This window comes from Microcebus murinus, chromosome 5 (genome assembly GCF_040939455.1).
Source record: "Microcebus murinus isolate Inina chromosome 5, M.murinus_Inina_mat1.0, whole genome shotgun sequence".
Taxonomy (NCBI): Eukaryota; Metazoa; Chordata; class Mammalia; order Primates; family Cheirogaleidae; genus Microcebus; species Microcebus murinus.
Window position 1 is genome coordinate 50,000,101 of NC_134108.1, and position 20,598 is coordinate 50,020,698.

The window sequence follows — 20,598 nt, forward strand, 5'->3', positions numbered from 1 at the left end:
CGGATTTGAATTTTTTAAAACATCACTGATCCAGTGTGGAGAAGAGGCTGGAGGAGGAAAAAACTGAATAAATGTTGACTAGTTAGCAGGTGTTGGAAAAATCCAGGAAAGACATGAAAGTGGCCTAGAAAAGCAATAAAGTAAGGATAGGCAGAAGTGAGTAGATCAAAGAGATGTTTCAGAGGAGTTGTCAACAGAGTTTAATTGCTTTAGGGTAAAGAATGAGGGAAAGAAGTCACAAAAACTGCCAGGTTTCTGGCTTAGGCAGCCACGTGGTTATAACATGCCATCCTCAAAGAGCTGGAGGAAGAGCAAGTGGGCAGGAGGATCACTCAGTTGGTAGCACGCTGAATTTGAGGATCTTGGGGCTTCTCCAAGTGCAGTTGTCAGTGCTGCTACTAGGCTTGGAGCTCTAGGAGATGGAGCCAAGACAAAGATTCTGAGTTAGGAGCCACCAGCATAGAGCGTATTAGTGTTTTAGTCACATGTATCAGAAGACCAATTAGATAATAAAGATTTATTAGCTGAAAAGTCCAAGGGTAAAGAATAGTTTAATAGGGCCCCAGTTCTTTTCTCTTCAAATCTGTCAGTTCTACCCTCCTTCATGTAAGAGTTTCATTCCCAGAAGAGTTTCCTCATGACAAAGAGATGGGACTGAGAACATTTCCACATCCATAAAACAAAACTCTTGAGCTACCCTGATTATGTTGATAGTAACCACCACAACCGATTCTGTAGCCTGGGGAATGGCACAAGCCATTGGTTTAGGTTTGAGTTTCCTGTACCAATGCAAGTAGCAGGGAAGATGGCAGACCAGTGGTTCCCAAAACCGGCTGCACATTCGCTTCACCTGGTTCATATTTAGAAAATACTGGCTGGGTGCGGTGGCTCACGCCTGTAATCCTAGCACTCTGGGAGGCTGAGGTGGGAGGATAGGTTGAGCTCAGGAACTCCAGACCAGCCTGAGCAAGAGTGAGACCTCATCTCTACTATAAATAGAAAAAATTAGCTAGGTATGGTGGCACATGCCTCTAGTCCCAGCTACCTGGGAGGTTGAGGTAGGAGGATTGCTTGAGCCCAGCAGCTTGAGGTTGCTGTAAGCTAGGCTGACACCACAGCACTCACCCAGGCATGAGTGAGACTCTATTTCAAAAAAAAGAAAGAAAGAAAATACCAATGGCCGAGTCCCATTCCCAAATACTTTGCAGAGGAGGGTATGGTTAGCTGATTTTTTTTTTTTTTCTGTTTTGTTTCAAGCTCCATAGGTGACTCTAATGGGCAGGAGTTGAGAAACCACTGGCTTGGCCTAATCAGGCCCCACCTCTGATCAGTTCCTTCCAAATCAAATGGCTACTACACAATAGCAGAGAGGTAGAATGGATTTTGGAGAAATAACCACAATGTCCACTATGAGTGACAAATAAAGCCCTAGGACTACCCAGGGCTAGTGTTTATAATCCTAGAATGACAGAGACAGGAATTGGTGGCATTGACTTCCCTCTGGTCAATGTTTGGATAAAATAAAATAAAATGAAAAGAAAGGAAAACCACCATTACTCTGCAATAGGAGTAAAGGTCATAAGAGTATATGAGTTGTTGAGAACTATTTGAATAAACAAAGGAGAAGAGTAGATTACTGTGAAAACAAAGGACTGATAAAGCTGCAGAAATGTTCTAAAGCTGTAGTCATTTGATTAGATTAAGAGGGCTTGAAAAAAAAAAAAACCACAAAGAAATATAAGAATGTACAAAAGGGGTAGAAGACCTGGGTGGGATGAGATTTCTCATTTCCAGTGAGAAATTTCCAAATCTCAAACTGGATGACCCTAAGTTTATAGAGTTAGGTTCTCAACTTGCATCTAATATTATAAATGAGGTTACATCCTTATCTATTTTGAGCACCACTGTGACTTGGAACATCCCAATCGTTCTCTCAAAAAAAAAAAGAATTTCTGGATATGTCACTAAAAATATTTTCAAAGTCCCCGGATCCAAAAAATAAATAAAATAAGCCAAAGCGCCAGCATCTGATGGCATACCTGATCAAACTACAAGTGTAGCACTGAAACCCAACAGAAACAGTCGTAGGGTCTCCCTGTCCGTGGTTGGATCTCTAAGTTCAAAGACACCAGCACTCTCACCATCTATGAAAAGGAAGGTGAAGCATCTGACTGTGGCGACTGCTGCTGTTTACCCAGAGACCTTGTTCAGAATGCCAATGACTTACATTCTCTGCCATATTCTCTATCTTAGACATACTGATTTCTACAAAATATTCAGACTCTTATAACATATATTTATCATCTTTAGAACATCAGTAAGAAATTGTGGAGAATAAGAATCTATACCAACTTTGTCAATTTGGTCAAGACCCTGGGTGCCATTAGCATATCAGTTTCCTAATAAGACTTAGTTAATTTGGATGATCTCAGATGGTAGTCTGCATCTTAGATAGCTATATGCCAGGATGGTGGGCAAGTAAGAACTGATGAAGTCTTGTCCTAATACTATTTAAATTATTAATATTTTGGCATAGGGGTGGAAAGCAAAAAAAAAAAAAAAGAATCCTAATGTGAGGATGAAGAGTTGTTTCAGTTCATCAAAAACAATCCATAAAGTGGTAAAATTTGAGCTAAGGGAAACTACATAGAGCCTATGTGTTTTTATTTGTTATACAACAAATGCCCTGCTGCCATTTAAACCAAGAGATAAACATTTAGTCATAGTTATCTTTATAACACTGTCACAGATGAATAAAAATAACATGAATAATCATTTATTGTACAGTTAATTCTACAACTTTAAAGATAGGATCATTGGCCTCAATTTACCAACACAGTATCTGAGGTTCAAAAAGATCAAGTATTTTGATCTCAAAGCAGCAGCTGAACTCAGGTCTGCGGTCTACGTGCTCTGAACTGCTACACATATCTCCCATGTTCAGAATAAGGAATAGAATAAAAGTTCAAAAATTCCACCACCGGTAAATATTTGGTAACTATAGTTTTGCAACAGCCTGTAACTGACTCAATATGTACAAGTAACATCCAATAAAATTCTCAGAACATCATTCCTCAACTCCAGATAATATTTTGTCATTTATTTATATACCCTATGTTCTAGAAGGGTTAATGTGGCTTCTTAAAAAATAACATCTTCACTATCTGCAAATTTTATTTCAAAATTTAATTTTTAATATTAGCTAATATACAAGCAAAGAGCAATCTGATAAAAAACCTAACAAACTTTAATTGCAGAATCTTTGACCTAGTAGAAATTCCATTTCTAGGAATCTAACCTACAGAAATATTGAATCATAGGCACTAAAAATACATTTTTAACCATGTTTTTTAAAGCATTACTTGAGAAGTAGTATAAACTAAAATAGAATAAACCTACGTATACAAAAATAGCAGATCATTTTTAACACACTGACTGCCATGCTAGAAAAAAATTTTTCCTTGAGGCCACGTGTTTTATTACAAAAATAGAATAAAAACTTTGAAACGGTCCTTTCTAATTTAATGAAAAGTTTGTTATTTTTTGTTGTTTTCTGTGTTTGAGTTATATGCAACTTGCAAAATAGTTGTCGTGGCTCAAAAGGTAAAGAGATGTGAGTTACATATGCTTCATGAGGGCCTGGGCTCAAAACAGCATGAGTTAAATACAACTCACGTGGCAGTTAAAATAATAGTACAGCCATTTTAAAAAATGAGATTGAGTTATATCTGATATCAAAAAATCTCCAGGACATCTCCAAGGAATAAAAGCATAACTCAGATTAAGACATATCTATTACTCCATTAATTTATAGCAAAACAAAACTATATGTTTGGGTATATATATAAACATGTATACATATAAATGTACAGAAAAATGCTTGAAAAGATACAAACAAAATTTTTAATAATGGAGGGAAGTAGAAATGAGATGGGATAGAAGGTGGAGAGAAATGTGAAGAGGGAAGAGTGGTGAAAGGGGAGCTTTCAATGTTTAGTATATCTATACTTATGTGATGTTTAGAGTTTTAGCCCAACTTACATTCATTTATCTCATGAAATTTTACAAAAGGAAAGATCTCAGAGAACTCCATGTATTGTCCCAAAAGAGTAGTGCTTGGAAAAATCTGATAGCTGCCTTATTGAAATCACAACCATTATACGTTTCCAGCTCTGTCATAACAAATAGAATTTTAATTAATATTCCATTCTTCTCCTACTGTTTACTTTAGCCAAGATAACTAGAGTCCTCATTCCTGAGAGAAAAGAAGAAAAATATAAGAGTAACATACCAAATGCTGGAAAGAAGTCGATGAATACATATATGTTTTGAGAATCTTTTTTATAACCATGCTATCAAACACATAATGGCAGCTCCTTTCATTTTCTCCCACAGAAAAGAACTGTGCAATGCATCTTCAGGCTCATAGGAATTTTCTACTTTCTATGCAGCCTTGCAAAATCTAGTTTTTCAACATCAAGTAAATTTACCCACAAGATTTTTCCTTATTCTGTACAAATAATCATAGGTGGTAAGCAATAACTTTTCTATCTAAAATATTTTTATATATATAGAAAACTGTGCTATAAACACACAAAGCCCATAATGCATACGATTCATTTACAATATAATCACAACTGTGGAATAATGAAGAGAAGCTAAATCCAAATAAAATATTTAGCTTAAAAAATGACCCATCTATTTTCAGAGACTTCATTATTAAGAATTTCAGTATCAAGGATAGCATTTATGAACATTCTAAACTCTGGTTCTGCTCTTTCCTCATTGTATTTGCTCAACTTTTTGTCATTTCACTGTTCATTAGCACTTTTATCTGAAGATGAAAAGGAGACAAATTCAGTCAATTTTATAACTTATTCTTATCTCTGATAAAAGATCTAAAGAGTAAATTTTAAGTTATTAGCTAAAAACAAGACTTAGATATCACTACATTTATCACTGTGTACAACTAAAGTTAGATTAATAAGATTATACTTTTATAAAAAAATAAAGAGTTCCTTATTGATAAAAAGTAACTGAGAATATAATTAATTCTACACCAAAGACAATAAGATATGAAATATGTAAATATAATGAATATATGTGTGTATATATGTGCATATATATGTACATACACATATATGTACAGACACACACATTGTACAACATGGTTTGGTGGAAAGAACTCTCAGTAAAAAGCAGGATATCTGGGTTCTAGACCTTACTCTGCCACTTGCTAGGCAATCTTAGGTAAGATAATCTCAGACATTAGCTTCAATTGTCTCCACTGTATAAAAAGGTGGTAGGATAAGTGTTTCTAAGATCCTTTCAAACTCTGACACCCTATGACTATACACACACACACACACACATACACACACACAGACACACTCTTAGTGACAGGCAAGACTGGTACTCACTAGCATACACCAGTATTATGCAACTGATCACAATCCAGCATTTGTTATGACTAGTCTGTCAATGCTTCACCAGTTGTTAAAGTCTGAATGGTTGTCCTATTTACAGGTACTCTCCAAATCATAAAATGCCTATCATGTGTGACCCTCTGTTTGCACTCCGCCTTCCTCACACAGTAAGGACACTCCAGAAGTTAAACAGGCTCTCTTAACCTCCGGTTACAACCTAGAGTACTGTCCCTTTCCTACTGACCCCTGAAGAAGAGTTTCTACATATGCCTTGCTCTGTATTTCTCAGTGCTTACTATTCATACCGTATTTAATTCCATGTCAGGTAACTTCTACATACACTTAAACCGTTTTTAGCTTTCTCTGCCCTTCCCTTCTCCCTTCCCTTCTCCAAACTTCCCAAAGCCTTGTCCAGTTTTCTTAGGAAAGTCTCCACTTTGTTCCAACTGGAATAAAAACAAAATCACAAACGTGACTATTAAACCAAGAGTGATGGCAGTGATACATCCATATAAAGATAACAAAAGACATGACAAAGCTCCAGCTTCATCAACCTCTGAAATCTGTAAACACAGATTTGATTTCTCCACAATCGCCAGCATCACAGATGGTATGGAAAACTTATTTAAAATGTGTGGCTCTGACAAGGTGGCCGAGTGGTTAAGGCGATGGACTGCTAAAATGTGTGGCTTTAATTTAATTTACTATCTTATTATTTTATATAAGTACTAGGATTGTAACCTCCCAACACACAGTTAATTCATTGGCCTCACTCTATATTATATATATAAAAAATTGTATATCTCTAATATTATACTATAATATTTTCCTATATTATATTACAATTATTTGTCTATTGCCCCTACTAAAACATCCTAATTTCCTTGATGGCAGATTCAACTCAGTAACATATTCATCATTGTATTCCCAGTGACTAAGCACTTCATAAAGACATGTTGAGCCTGTAATCCTAGCACTCTGGGAGGCCGAAGCGGGAGGATTGCTCGAGGTCAGGAGTTCAAAACCAGCCTGCGCAAGAGCGAGACCCCATCTCTACTATAAATAGAAAGAAATTAATTGGCCAACTAATATGTATATATAGAAAAAATTAGCCGGGCATGGTGGCGCATGCCTGTAGTCCCGGGTACTCGGGAGGCTGAGGCAGCAGGATTGCTTGAGCCCAGGAGATTGAGGTTGCTGTGAGCTAGGCTGACACCATGGCACTCACTCTAGCCTGGGCAACAAAGTGAGACACTGTCTCAAAAAAAAAGACATGTTGAAATCTAAATGTTGCTTTCTTTTTTTTTTTTTTTTTTTTTGAGACAGAGTCTCACTTTGTTGCCCAGGCTAGAGTGAGTGCCCTGGCGTCAGCCTAGCTCACAGCAACCTCAATCTCCGGGGCTCAGCGATCCTACTGCCTCAGCCTCCTGAGTAGCTGGGACTACAGGCATGCGCCACCATGCCCGGCTAATTTTTTTGTATATATATATTTTTAGTTGGTCAATTAATTTATTTCTATTTTTGGTAGAGACGGGGTCTCGCTCAGGCTGGTTTCGAACTCCTGACCTTGAGCAATCCGCCCGCCTCGGCCTCCCAAAGTGCTAGGATTACAGGCGTGAGCCACCGCGCCCGGCCTAAATGTTGCTTTCTTATATTTTATTTTACAATGGTATAATATTTGAGCAATTAGGCTTTTGCAGACTAGCTAGCCTAAGACTCTAACACCACATTCGGAACATCATTTGGGGGAAAATCATCATAGTTCAAAAGAAATAATTTATAAGTAAAATTCTGAAACTTAATCTTCTTGAAAATTCATAGCATCATAAGGGCCTCAGCAATCTTGTAATCCAATCCCATCATTTACAGATGAAAAAAATATAAGCTCAAACAGGTTTAAGAGGCTTGCCCAAAGTCAGTGACAGAGCCAGACTCACAAAGATTGTCTTCTTAACCCATTGTTTTTTTCTGCTACATCATGGAAACCACACACAAAAAAATGTGAGATATGATTGTCTTGTTTATGTATACATATACACATACATATTATATACATGCACATATACATATATATATTCTACAATGTTCTAATTTAGTTGTTAAGAACTTTAAAGATTTCAGTTGTTTTGGATATTATGTCACAGTTTATCCAGTTAATCAACTTCAACTATATTTTATAATATATGAATCCTATCAATCATTACTGGCTCAGGAATATACTATAAACACTGGCACATATCTTTAGAGACAAATTATAAAGTTCACATTTAATAAACAAAAACAATCTGAACTTTACTGATAGTAAACGTATAGTCTGCTTATACATTAAAAAGTCCTTTCTATGTATTTTAACTTTAGTGCCAAAATACATTTTGTTCTTATTGATTTTTTATGCTTGGGTATATATTCAGACATGACTCTCTCAATAACCTATGTATACTATTTAATACTGACTTAAAAATGGGAAATGTAGATACAGTCAATAGTAAATGAATGTACAAAGTATTTTGGACCAAGTACCCCTAATATACTATAATTCTGATAGAGAAAAGCTGAATTTACTATAGCAAAAAAAGATTTATTAGATATCTTGAAGCCTTAAAAACTTGGCCAAACTATTGTTCAATGTGCACACAGTTTGTGTCTTCATGCTCAGATGTTGTTGAAACAGCAGACTTAAAAGAAATAATGTCAATGAATCCTACCAAGCACTATACATGACCTCTGGGGTAATTAGCAATCATTCAAAAGCAACAAGACTAAAATGTTCTATTCTTTATTACTGTCAGCTCTTATCTTGATCAGCATTTTAATAAAGATGGTTCGTTTCTAAGACAGTTTCATGAATCAGTCATAATTACATTCTGACATGCAGTGAATAGTAAAGCAAAACTAAATATCACTTCATCAACCTTTCTAACCTTTATGCAAGTATTAACTGTAAATAATTTTTACACAATCCTACAACAGAAAATCTGCATATTTCTTAGCTTTGTACATACTTTACCCCAAATGAATTTCCTGTGACCTATACCTGAAAAACACAATCAGCCATAATTATCCAGTTTTGTGAGATGTTCAGGTGTTGCCTTTCAGAGTTCAAATCAACTTCAAGTATAAAAGGCTACTTTATTCTACAAATGGCACAATATGCAAAATGGGTTAAGTAGCCAAAAGCATCTCAGAACATTGTGGCTTGAAAAAAGTCTATCCAGAATCAAAACGTCATAATAAAACTACTCTAAAGCAAAGGAACACTTATAAAAATAGATTCATAGATTACACATTGAGGAATGGATCACTGATGACTACTGCAGAAAGTCTTATAATTAAAATATGTTAAAAGAAGAATATTAATTAGAAGGAAATCTGAGAACTTAAGTATCTGAAGGATAGATTTTTTTTAATGTAATTCCAAAATAGCTGATGGGAGAGGTTGAAAATTTATCAGAAAAATAAAACTTACTTAGAGGTACTATTTTGATATTAAGGATAAAGTGAAAATGGTTTCAGTGCCCTCCTCCCTCAACAAAATACCTGATTTACTTTAGAGTTTTGAAATAGCTAATTCCTCTTTTTGCTGAGAACTAATTATTTAAAATATTTTAGATAGACAAAGCGAACATAATTCAACTATCAGAACAAACTGATGCTGCATTTTAGGTGATTTATTGTTTCAGTTCTCTCAGAAATTTTCAAAATAAATGCAATGTTTTCTCAAGAATAATTTCTTGACTTTCCAGTAGTAGCCATAGGATAAATGAACAATTTTGGACACAGAGTTAGGTTCTCAAATCTGTATTTCCAACTGTGCCTCTCAAATAAATAAAGCTTATAATAAATATACTGAGCAATATTTTTAACCAAACTGATTTTCACTGAAGAACTTAAATACTGTTAAATACTGACATAGGTACATTATACTTTTTGTAATTTCAATTTGAAAATAAGTTTTTCCGAAAACCAATCTAAAATTATTCCCTATTTGTTTTCTTACACATTTTATTATAAAACAACCTCACTAGAATGTTACTGACTTGAAGGCAAAAGGGAATGCAGCAAGCATCTTTTTTCATATGGGATTAAAAACACAAAAAATGCATAGGTCTTTTATGTGATAATTTTTGTTTAACTTTTCTATTTAGCTTTCTTGAGCATTATTCCTTTCTCTTATTGGAGGTGCAAGCAAAGAAGGAAAAAGAAGTGTTGATTTAAGAAAACAGATTTCCCAGAAAGAAAAAAACTGTGATTAAGATTTAAACAAAAGCTAAAGATGGCTTCCTCTGAGCCCTGATGAGGTCCGCTACCTCATTACGAACAACTGAAAACTTGTGATGCATTTTGTTTCAAGAGAATCCAAAAGTCCTTGGTATAAAGCAGACAGGGGGGTGCAGGGTCCATTCACTCTTTCTGTATCACAACCATTATGTAAAAAGTATAAAACACTGCCTTTATGCTGCCAAGCCACAATGACTCTTCCTACATCAAAGGATTTGCACCACTAGGGTTTTTTCTTCAAAATTTATTCAAGCTAAGGGCAGAGAGACAACGATTCATACACGCTAATTACGCCTAATTATCTATTCCCTTTTCTGACCAGCTTCGGCCAGTGTTATTTGCTATCTGGATTTCTCACAACCTCCCTTTGCCCTGTCCATCCAGCCCAACAGTGAAGGCTTTGAAGAAAACAGTTGTGGCTTTTTAGAGTTTCCTCAATATAGAGTTCAAGCAAATTAAATAATGATTCTGTTAGTTTTGACACATTTATGCGTTCAATATGAGGACCTCTTGGTTAATTTGGCAAATTCCTCACATCTCTTCATGGTTGGAATCATAGTAACACCCTCTCTTATAGGAGCTTCTCCTCATGCTTTCTTTTCATGATCTAAATGAAATGTTTATTGGATTAAAGTTCTTCTCTGCAGACCTCCATGGTGGCCTATGACAAAGAGCTTAAAAGTTCTATTAATTGGCTTGAGTTTTCAGGGAGGGGAAAGGGAGAATTTTATTTCACATTACATCACTAGCCAAGAAAATTGCCACGTGTAATTAAACTAATTTATCTCATGATTCAAAAAACTAATTCATATTTAAGACACACTTCCTTTAAACCATTTTTGTCATCAAAGAATTGATATCTTGTAATTTAACCAAAAATAACTACTTATTATTCTGAGAGAAGAGAATTCAAGTCCTAAACAGTGTATATATTTTATATGCAAGCAATAGCTTGTTGTATTCCAGTTAAATATAAATATATAATTTAAATATTTTATGAAAAATATTTTTATTTTATATAAGATAATTAGAGAAAATGTTTTAAAAGGCATACACCCAAAATTACTTTTCCATAGGTAGGTTCTGACTAATTAACACAAGGTCTATATTTTGTTATGAAGATGGACAAGAATTACACTTTAAATCCACATCACAATAATTTTTATCCTAGATATTTATTAATTTCAAGGACACAGCACAAAAATACCATTACAAATAAAGTTTAGGGCCTGTTACTCTAACCAATTTTCTTAAATATATTTTCTCAAACACACATGAAATAGGCTAATTTATGAAAATATCTTCAGTAGATTTCCTTAATTTTTTAGCCTAAAATTTGATATTTATAGAAATAGTTTATAATCGAATGGTCATTTTGTATTGTAAAGTATTAAAAACCAGACTTCAAATTCACACTTTAATAGTTTGTGGGGGAAAGCCACAACTCTTTAATTCAGGAGTTCAGTCTGCTACCCTTGTTCTCTCTTTTTTTTTTTTTCAATCTTAAGTATTAAAAAGCCAACTCATAAGTAAAGACATTATCACACTAACAAAGGGTTAATCCCTGCAAGACTGACTCAGGTAACAACACAGGGGAGGTCAGGGAGGCTGACACTGGCCTCCAAGGCTGATTCTGATTATTTAGCGTTCTGAAAGCTCTAGTATTGAAAGCTATAATGAACAAACTGACAAATCAATTTCACCAGTAAAATGAAAATTGTGGCAGGAAAAAATGGCAAATACACGTTTATTTAGTGAGTCTATAAATCCTAATTCAGGTGGTGAAATAAAGGCTGAACAATGATGCATTTCATCTAGGGGTTATAAACAATTTTTCTAAGTTTATAACTGGAGATCACGCCATGGAAATATTCTCAATGAGTTCACTATCATGATAAGAATCCTTAGAAAAAATAAAACAAAAATATAAGGGCTAGTATATAGCTAAATTTTTTTTCAACGTTTTAAAGGATGCACAACAGTCAAGAAACATTAACAATCAAGTAGAAGATATAAAGTCATTACCTGAACATTAAACAAATATTACAAAAATTGAAATAATAACAAAATTGTTACTACCTTAGATTATGAAATATCGTTATGATAGTGTTGAATATTTAAACCCAAAACAAATGTTACATCAGATTAAGATGCTTTCCAAATGGACAACTCTTTATCAGGAAAAGGAAAATTCATATTTATAATAGTTAATATTATTATCTTATTTGTCTCTAATTTCATTATCTAGCTGAAATTCATCAAAGAGAAAATTATATTATAGAATGCCTGTTGGTTATTTTTTACCAGCCTACAGTTATTATTTTAGTAATATACCAATCACCTAACATTTAATTTTAAGAAGACATGAAAAAGAAAGAAGCTTGCTAAACTATCATTGTGAATGAGAATCAAAGTGCTAAATTACTGATATCAGAATCTATCACCATGTGGCAAAAACACTACACAAAATCTTGCACAGAGATATTTCCAATGAGGGGATTATTTTAGATTTGTTCACATTATTAAATTGATTAAGAAAATTATAAAAAGAAAGTTAATGAAATTCACATTGAAAAATTTTTTTAACTTTAAAACTTATGAATAGCATTTATCTTGTAGGGTTCATTATGGGATGAACCAAACAAAATGGTTTATGGAAATGTCACTGATGCAAGTGAACAGATTTTTACCCAAATATAAAACACCTGTCTAAAATATCATGAATTGCTGGAACTTGATCAGATGAGAATAGCAATGCTTGCCAGCCAATCCAATCTTCAAGAAGGCCAATAAGAGTAGTCTAATTGAAATTAACCTAAGAAACTATTCTGATCACAATACAACTAGTACTCTTTTCCTTTTAACCACAATAATTTTAAATGTTTACAATGCAATGAGAACATATTTAATAAATATTATTCAATGAATGTATATTTAAGGCATATCATTCTTTTTAAATGTATGAAATTGAATACATTTCTTATAAAGCTGATATTTGTTCTCAAGTTACTAAATTATTTGAAATTGATCCTGGACCACCCTCTTGGCTTTTGGTTCACCAAGCTTTCTTCCTTCCTTCGATCAACCATTTATACAGCAAGCTCTTTAAATGCCATGTCTCCAAAACCTACTAATGAATCTATGCTGACACATGATTTCTACCACATAAAACAAATCATAATTTACAGGAAAACATGTGTTATTTACATACATCCTTTTAAACAGTTGTTTGTCCTTTGTATATTGTATAGATCAAGGGCCAGCAAACTTTCTGTAAAGGGTCAGACAGTGAATATTTTAGGCTTTGAAGACTCTAAGTGCTGCAGCTACTTGACTCTGCCACTACACTGCGGACAGTCATAGACAATACACAAACAAATGAGAAGTTAAGTTTTACATAAATCTCCAAGCTTCAAGTAAACAGAATACCGACAGTATTTTAAAGAAATCTCAATAAACTGATTACTAATCACATAATTTTTAATTTACAATTCTCATGCTTCTATGTCTTTTCCATGCGATTGTTCCTCCATGACAAATGCCCTTTCCCACTTGGCCAGATAACTTACTTGTCTTTTAAGTCTCAGTCTGAGCACCATCTGCTCTTTGGGAATACTCCTCCCCAAATGTGCCACCTCCTCCACTCAAACTGCTAGCGTGGGTTGGGGACCCTTGTCTATACTTTTTAGCATCCTGTAGTTAACTCAATTATAGGCATTCTCACATGATACGATAAAAAATTTTATTGTCTGACTTAGCAGACCAGAATAAGACAATGTTTAATCAGATTCAATGACCACCAATCTTTTCTTACCACAATATCTCCATTTATAGGTTATTAATTTTGACTGGTGGCATAAACTCTTAAAGGAGTTTGTTCAGGAAGCTTCATGAGGACTATAATTCCTAAATAACCATATATCTATCCAAAAATATATAACTATGGAGTTAGATGTATATGATAGCCTAGCTGAACAGATGTCACATTTTTTTTAAAAATTGAATATAGTAAAAACTATTTTATTCTATTCTACTATAGTATCTACTTGTAGTAGACAAATCTCAGACCAACTTGATTCCTTTCCCTATTGATTTTTTTTCTATGTGATTGTAAGATTCTTTCTTTATCCTCGAAGTTCAGTTATGCTTCAGAAAAAAATGTATTCTTCTTGATGAGGTTTGGAAAATATGCAATGAGCATGTTTTTTTTTAATTTCAGCATATTATGGGGGTACAAATGTTAAGGTTACGTATATTGTCCATGTCCCCCTCCTCCCTCGAGTCAGAGTTTCAAGCATGACCATCCCCCAAACGTTGCACATCTCACTCATTATGTTTGTATATACCCATCCCCTCCTCCTCCCTCCCACCTGCCTGACACCTGATAAATGTTATTCCTATATGTCTACTTAGGTGTTGATTCGTTAATACCAATTGCAATGAGCATTTTTTTTTTTTTGAGACAGAGTCTCGCTTTGTTGCCTAGGCTAGAGTGAGTGCCGTGGCATTAGCCTAGCTCACAGCAACCTCAAACTCCTGTGCTCAAGCAATCCTGCTGCCTCAGCCTCCCAAGTAGCTGGGACTACAGGCATGTGCCACCATGCCCGGCTAATTTTTTCTATATATATTAGTTGGCCAATTAATTTCTTTCTATTTATAGTAGAGACAGGGTCTCACTCTTGCTCAGGTTGGTTTTGAACTCCTGACCTTGAGCAATCTGCCCGCCTCAGCCTCCCAGAGAGCTAGGATTACAGGCGTGAGTCACCACGCCCGGCCTGCAATGAGCATTTTTAATCTAGACTATCAATCCAATGTTACCTCAGGAAAGTTGAGGTAACTTTTTTTTTTCCCCTGTGGTGTCATCATAGCTCACAGCAACCTCAAACTCCTGGGCTCAAGCAATCCTCCTGCCTTAGCCTCCCAAGTATCTGGGACTACAGGCATGCGCCACCATGCCCGGCTAATTTTTTCTATATATATTTTTCGTTGTCCAGCTAATTTCTTTCTATTTTTTTAGTAGAGACGGGGTCTTGCTCTTGCTCAAGCTGGTCTTGAGTTCCTGAGCTCAAACTATCTGCCGGCCTCAGCCTCCCAGAGTGCTAGGACTATGGGCGTGAGCCACCGTGCCCAGCCCTGTTTCATCTGTGTGTTCTCCTTTTTAGACATATGAATTGTATGAATATAAGATCTCTATTGTGTGATTTCTAGCATCTTCTTGGTAATAGTTTTGTTTTTTTGAGATAGAGTCTCACTCTGTTGCCCAGCAAGAGTGCTGTGGCATCACCCTAGCTCAATGCTACCTCAAACTCCTAGGCTCAAGAGACCCTCCTACCTCAGCCTCCTGAGTAGCTGGGACTACAGGTGCATGCCACTACACCCAGCTAATTTTTCTATTTTTTTGTAGAGATGAGGTCTTGCTCTTGCTCAAGCTGGTCTTTAACTCCTGGGCTCAAGCAATCCTCCTACCTTGTCCTGTACTAGGATTACAGGTGTGAGCCACTGCACCTGGCCTGTAATAGTTTTTATCTCTGATTATTCCAGCCTCATTTTGTGTGACCTTTCATAAATTTGGTTTCTTTATCACTGATTTTATTTTTAGCAGTGTTGATTCTATAATTTGCTTTTTCTAAGATGCTTTTTATTCTTTTAATGAGTCCACCCTCAGTCTATTTTCTTGGTTCTGCCAGCTTACTTTTCATCTCATCTTACAGTTATTTAATCTCTGATCTATTATTTAATCAGTACTATGACTTCTGTAATTTTTCTTAAAATACATAAGAGTTTTATCTGAAAAATTCTCCCATTTCCTGAGATAGTCCTTCCAAAGTATATTTGTCATATGCTTTTACTTGTTAGTTCATCTCGGCCCCTCCTCCCTGTTCCTGCTGCTTCCTTCCTGTGCCTGCTATTTCATTTCTGTTTATAAAGGCCTCTACAGATAGGATCCATCTTCAATACATTTTGCTTTTTGCTGATTTCTCAACTTGTTTTTTTTTTTAAAAGACAGGGTTACACTCCTGTCACTCAAGCTGGAGTGCAGTGGCGTGATCACAACTCACTGTAACCTCAAATTCCTGGGCTCAAGTAATCCTCCTGGCTCAGCCTCCTGAATAGCTGGGGCCAAGGGAACAACACGCCTCCATGCCCAGCTAATTTTTCAGCTTTTTGTAGAGACATGGTCTCTCTACGTTGCCCAGGCTAGTCTCAAACTCCTGGCTTCAAGCAAGCCTCCTACATCCCAAAGTGCTGGGATTATAGGCATGAGCCATTGCGGTCAGCCAAGGGGGATTATTTTGACTCATGTATCCCAAACTTGTAGCTGAAAAATCTAGCAACCCCAAAATGCCAATGGACACAGACAAATGAGGCCCCAACAGAAGTCTGCTCTCTTTAGCCCAAGGACCAGGAAAAGACAACCTAACGAAAGAGAAAACTTTTAGACAATAACTGTTCTGTTGAAGCAAACACCACAGAGAAAAACTGTGGCTCCACCTATCACCCATGCCAGCAAAGGCTGAGGGAAGCCCAGAAGTCCACCCTTACAAGGCTGCAATGAGGAATCCCAATACTGCTTACCAGGGTGATGTCGGAAGGCCAAGTAGGAGCTGGAACTTTCACCCCAGCCAGCCTGACAGTGATGAGCATCCTCCTCCCTATATGACATCAGTGGAGATCACGTGGGGAGCTGGAACTCTCAGCAGTTACAGGTCACAAGGAGCACCTCCCACTTCCCCCCTCAGGTGTCAATAGAGGCCAAATAGGGAACCTGGATTGGTACCTATATCTAGGAGTAAAGAGAAGCAGTGCCTCCCCTTCTCCTGCCAGAATAATGTCCAAATAAAGCTACCTAAAACAGAAAGCTTAAATAAGATCCACCAAGAAGATAAACAGATTGCAAATAAGCACATGAAAAGATGTTCAACATCACTAATTATTTGGGAAATGCAAATCAAAACCACAATGAGACACCACTTCACACCCATTAGGATGGCTATTATGGGGGGGGGAGGAAGGGGTGGGGGTAAAAGAAAATAAGTATTGGTAAGGATGTGGAGAAATTAGAATCCTTGTTTATTGCCGATGGGAATGTATAGTGGTGCTGCAGCTATGGAAAACCCCATGGCAGTTCCTCAAAAAATTAAACATACAATTACTACTGGAACCAGCAATACCAATTCTGGGTCTATATCCATAAGATTTTAAAGCAGGGACTCCAAAATATATTTGAAAACACACGTTCATAGCAGCAATATTCATAATAGCAGAAAGGTGGAAACAACTCAAATGTCCATTGATGGATGAATGAATAAACAAAATTTGGCATATACATACAATGGAATATTGTTATGCCATAAAAAGGAATGGAATTCTGACACATGTTACAACATGGATAAAACTTGAAGACAATTCATGATGTTGTATGACCATCATCACTATCAATTTCTGGAACTTCATCATCTCGAACAGAAACTCTATACCCATTAAACAATAACTCCCTATTCCTCCTTCCTCTCAACCCTGGTAACCCTGATGCTACCGTCTGTCTCTATGAACTTGTCTTTTCTAGGTACTTATAAGTGCATCATATAGTATTTGTGCTTTTGTGCCTGGCTTAGTTCACTTAGTATAATGTTTTCAAGGTTCATCCATATTACACCATGTATTAGAATTTCATTATGTTTTAAGGCAGTATAATATTCTATTGTAGAATATTCAACATTTTATTTATTTATTCATGTGTTGATGGACCTGTGGCTTTGAATAGCATATTAACACTCCTCATCATTCCCGCTATCTTAGGAAAATATCATTGTTTATTAAGAGATTATATAAGTTTTGTTATTTTTAAATACCCCAAGCAACAAATCACAAGCTTCTGTGGTGAATTATAAACTTGTTATCATTTGATTTATAGAGAACAACATAAAGGAAAAAATGGATTTTTACAATGTACTTTTTCCTCAATAAATTTCTATCTTATGCATAATAATCTCTTTTTAGAGAGATTTAGAGATTCCCTATTTGTTTTAAGATAAACTTCTCCTATATAAGTCTCTCAGTTGGGCCAAAATAAAGAATAACACTAGCATCTGTGTATAGGCAAAATGTCATTTAAGTTAATAGGAAACAACCTGGGCCAGACACATTGGTTCACGCCTGTAATCCAGTGCTTTGTGAGGCTGAGGCAAAATGATCTCTTGAGGCCAGGAGTCTGAGACCAGACTGGGCAACATAGTGAGACCTTGTCTCTATAAAACAATTTTTAAAAATACAAAAAAAAAAAAAAATTAGCTGGGTGTATACTGGCATATACTTGTAGCAATCTTAGCTACTTGGGAGGTTAAGGTAGGAGGATTGCTTGAGCCCAGGAGTTTGAGGCTGCAATGAGGTATGATTGGGCCACTGTACTCCTGCCTGGGCAACAGAGCAAGACTCTCAAAACAAGAAGAAACAACCTTTTCTTATGAGGGAAATTTCATATGCCCAACAGAAAAGCTCCAGGGAAACCAACTCTAGTTTTCATTTCATTGAGCTGATGTTTTGTTATATGTGAAAAGTCTCTCAATAAGCTAGACATTTTAGATCTTTTCTCATCCAATCTGCTTTTCAGTTTCCTGGGAAGTTCAGTTTTTGTTTAATTTCAAATTCTTTCAGTTCATGTTCAATTACAAATTCTATATTATCTCTGGTTTTTCTTCCTCTTCAAAAAAAATTAAGAGTGCAAAAGGGAAAGGAAATTAAATTCAGTCTGGCCAATTTAGTTGCCTATTAGTAGTGCTATTAATATTCTATATTGAGATATGATAAATTACTCACCAAAAAACAAAAACAAAAAAGTTTGGGGGGGAAAAAAAGAAGTACAGCTCAAAGTTCTCTGAGAACCTCTTAACTTGTTTCATTCTGTGAGCCTTCTCTTCTTATGTTTTGTGAATTTATGCTATATGAAGTCACTATTTTTAGCATCTATTTTTCTTAGCTTCCCTGTTTATATTTTGGAATATATGCACACCATATTACTTTGGATTCCTAGCATGGAGAAAACACTGCAAACCTACCTTCTCCCCAAATGCAAAACATAAATATAAAGGGAAGAAAATTACTAGCAGCATAAATCTTCCAAAAGTACATTTTCCTACATCTATAAATAGCTCAGAGAAATTAAAACCCTTTGGGAACCTAAAATTGGTCAAGGAAACAGATGTTTGAATTCTCCTAAGTATAGCATAGGGAATAAAGTTTGGCACTAACAATAATTCCAACTAAAGTATTATACATGTCTAAAACATTGTCTGACTATGTCTTTAGAATATCTGAAGATAAAATGTTTTAACTCCTCCTTCTTGGTAAGAATTTTTGAAGTTCTGTTTAAAAGAAAAAAAACTTTATCCTTTCTTCAGATATGTTGATAGAGACTAGGATAAATAGTGTACCAAATATATGAAAATTATATTGTGGCACATAATTGTGCTTCTTTTTGGTACTTACTATATATTTTGCTTTCTGTTATAAGTGTTTGTATACATTTTACATCTTCAACTAGATTATAAATGACTTTCAAGCAAGAAACAGGTTATTTCATAATTACATTATCCATTATGCCTAATGTGGCACTTTACACATAGTAGGTTCTCAATAAATATTGGTAGAATGTGGAATTATTAAATAATCACATAAAAATTACTTAAAATTAACAGTAAAAAAGGAGGCTATTTTATTCTTAATCATATTGTAATGAAGACTATTTTAAACTCTATGCAGTGATGATACACACAAATATTTAAACCATTTATGTGCCTCAACTTGACATAATTTCATGATAAGTTGATGGCAATCACATTTAAATATATTAGAATATTTTTATAATAATGCTATTCTAGAATAGCAACTTTAATAGCTGGGAAAACATGTTAATAATGGCCATTAACCTGAAGGAAACAGGGAACATTAAAGATTTTTTTTTCAGAAACAAATGTATAAGTTTAAACATTCCACTACAATATTTATGAGCAATTTGTCAAATGCAAACTATCAAATGTTTCAGTTAAAGAATAGTTTAGACTGTATTTTATAATTTTTCCAGTATACACATGGAATTATATAAAAAAGATTCTTTTCTCCTTTAGCATGTTTGACTATTACTATCTAAAAATCAAAATTAATTCTGCCTGAAGTCCTTGATTATCAATCAATATGATCTTAGTGAACACAAGTAAGTGATTTTTTTTTTACCTTCAGGACCGCTATGAATGGTACAAAGTTAGCCCTTTGGAGTCCATTTTTATAGAGATCTGAAAGAAAAAGTTGGTATTAGCTTTTTACTTAGCCTACATCATAATGTTAGTTTATGATTCAGCCTAGCAAATAAAGCTTTCTACTGATTAAAAAAAAAAAGATATAAGAACAACAACCAAAAAAAGGCCCAAAGTGTTTTTATTCAGATACTACCAAAATTCATTATAATTTTAATGAAAGAAAAAATAATAGTCACAGAAAGAAGATCAAAAACATTCAATCAAATTAGCTTTAAACTGTAAGAAGCAATAACAGAATTCTGAAGATATCACTTCCAAAATCCTAAGTCAATAACTGAAAATAAGAAGGTTACGTATTTTTAAAGTACTTAATACTTGAAAATATAGGATTCTACTAGGAAAGAAAACATAGTCTCCTTTTCTCACTCCATAATAAAAGTTCTCAGTAAAGAACTAAAAGTTATATAATAAGATTAACCTTTTCGAAAACACATCAATAGAATTGTTCATGTATATATACCAAGGTTATATATTTGATATGAAGGTAAAGAAATGATACTTTAAATGAAATTGTCTAAAACTTAAAATTCTATTCTTAATAAACTATAAATGCAATATTATTATATCATAAACAGGTAGCA

At 34.9% G+C, this 20,598-nt stretch overlaps 1 protein-coding gene across 2 annotated transcripts in view; it reads right to left on the reverse strand.

Moving 5' to 3' along the window:
* The window catches only part of AFG1L (AFG1 like ATPase), a 182,149-nt gene that overhangs the window by 79,186 nt on the left and 82,365 nt on the right, over nucleotides 1-20,598 (reverse strand). For both annotated transcript variants that reach the window (XM_076003078.1, XM_076003079.1), the window contains exon 7: nucleotides 19,935-19,993. In XM_076003078.1, the coding sequence (XP_075859193.1) occupies nucleotides 19,935-19,993 (59 nt within the window). The remainder of the gene's footprint in view (nucleotides 1-19,934; nucleotides 19,994-20,598) is intronic.